Genomic DNA, 210 nt, shown 5'->3' with positions numbered 1-210 from the left:
AAGCAGCGCCGCAACCGCCGATGGCGACGGATTATCCCGGGGCGGAACGAGCACTTACTCCTTCTCCGCCATGGTCAGAGCCGGAAGAGAGAGGATGAGCGCATGCGCAGAGCCCACTTAACCCTTCCGCCCGCGCAGGCAGGGCCCTGGGCGCCGACAGGACCCCGCGTTTGGGCGTCCGCGGCGCTGCCTGACCACGCTGCGGTGCTC

General features: G+C 69.0%; 1 protein-coding gene across 1 annotated transcript in view; it reads right to left on the bottom strand.

Moving 5' to 3' along the window:
• The window catches only part of RPL7 (ribosomal protein L7), a 7,635-nt gene extending 7,543 nt beyond the window's left edge, over positions 1–92 (bottom strand). Inside the window, exon 1 of the mRNA XM_010186254.1 lies at positions 59–92. Coding sequence (XP_010184556.1) covers positions 59–72 — 14 coding nt within the window. The 5' untranslated portion in view covers positions 73–92. The remainder of the gene's footprint in view (positions 1–58) is intronic.
• Between the last annotated feature and the right edge of the window lie 118 nt (positions 93–210).

Source organism: Mesitornis unicolor, unplaced genomic scaffold (genome assembly GCF_000695765.1).
Source record: "Mesitornis unicolor isolate BGI_N332 unplaced genomic scaffold, ASM69576v1 scaffold1766, whole genome shotgun sequence".
Classification (NCBI taxonomy): domain Eukaryota; kingdom Metazoa; phylum Chordata; class Aves; order Mesitornithiformes; family Mesitornithidae; genus Mesitornis; species Mesitornis unicolor.
The sequence above is the reverse complement of the archived record's forward strand: the minus strand, read 5'-3'. Positions and strand labels throughout refer to the sequence as shown.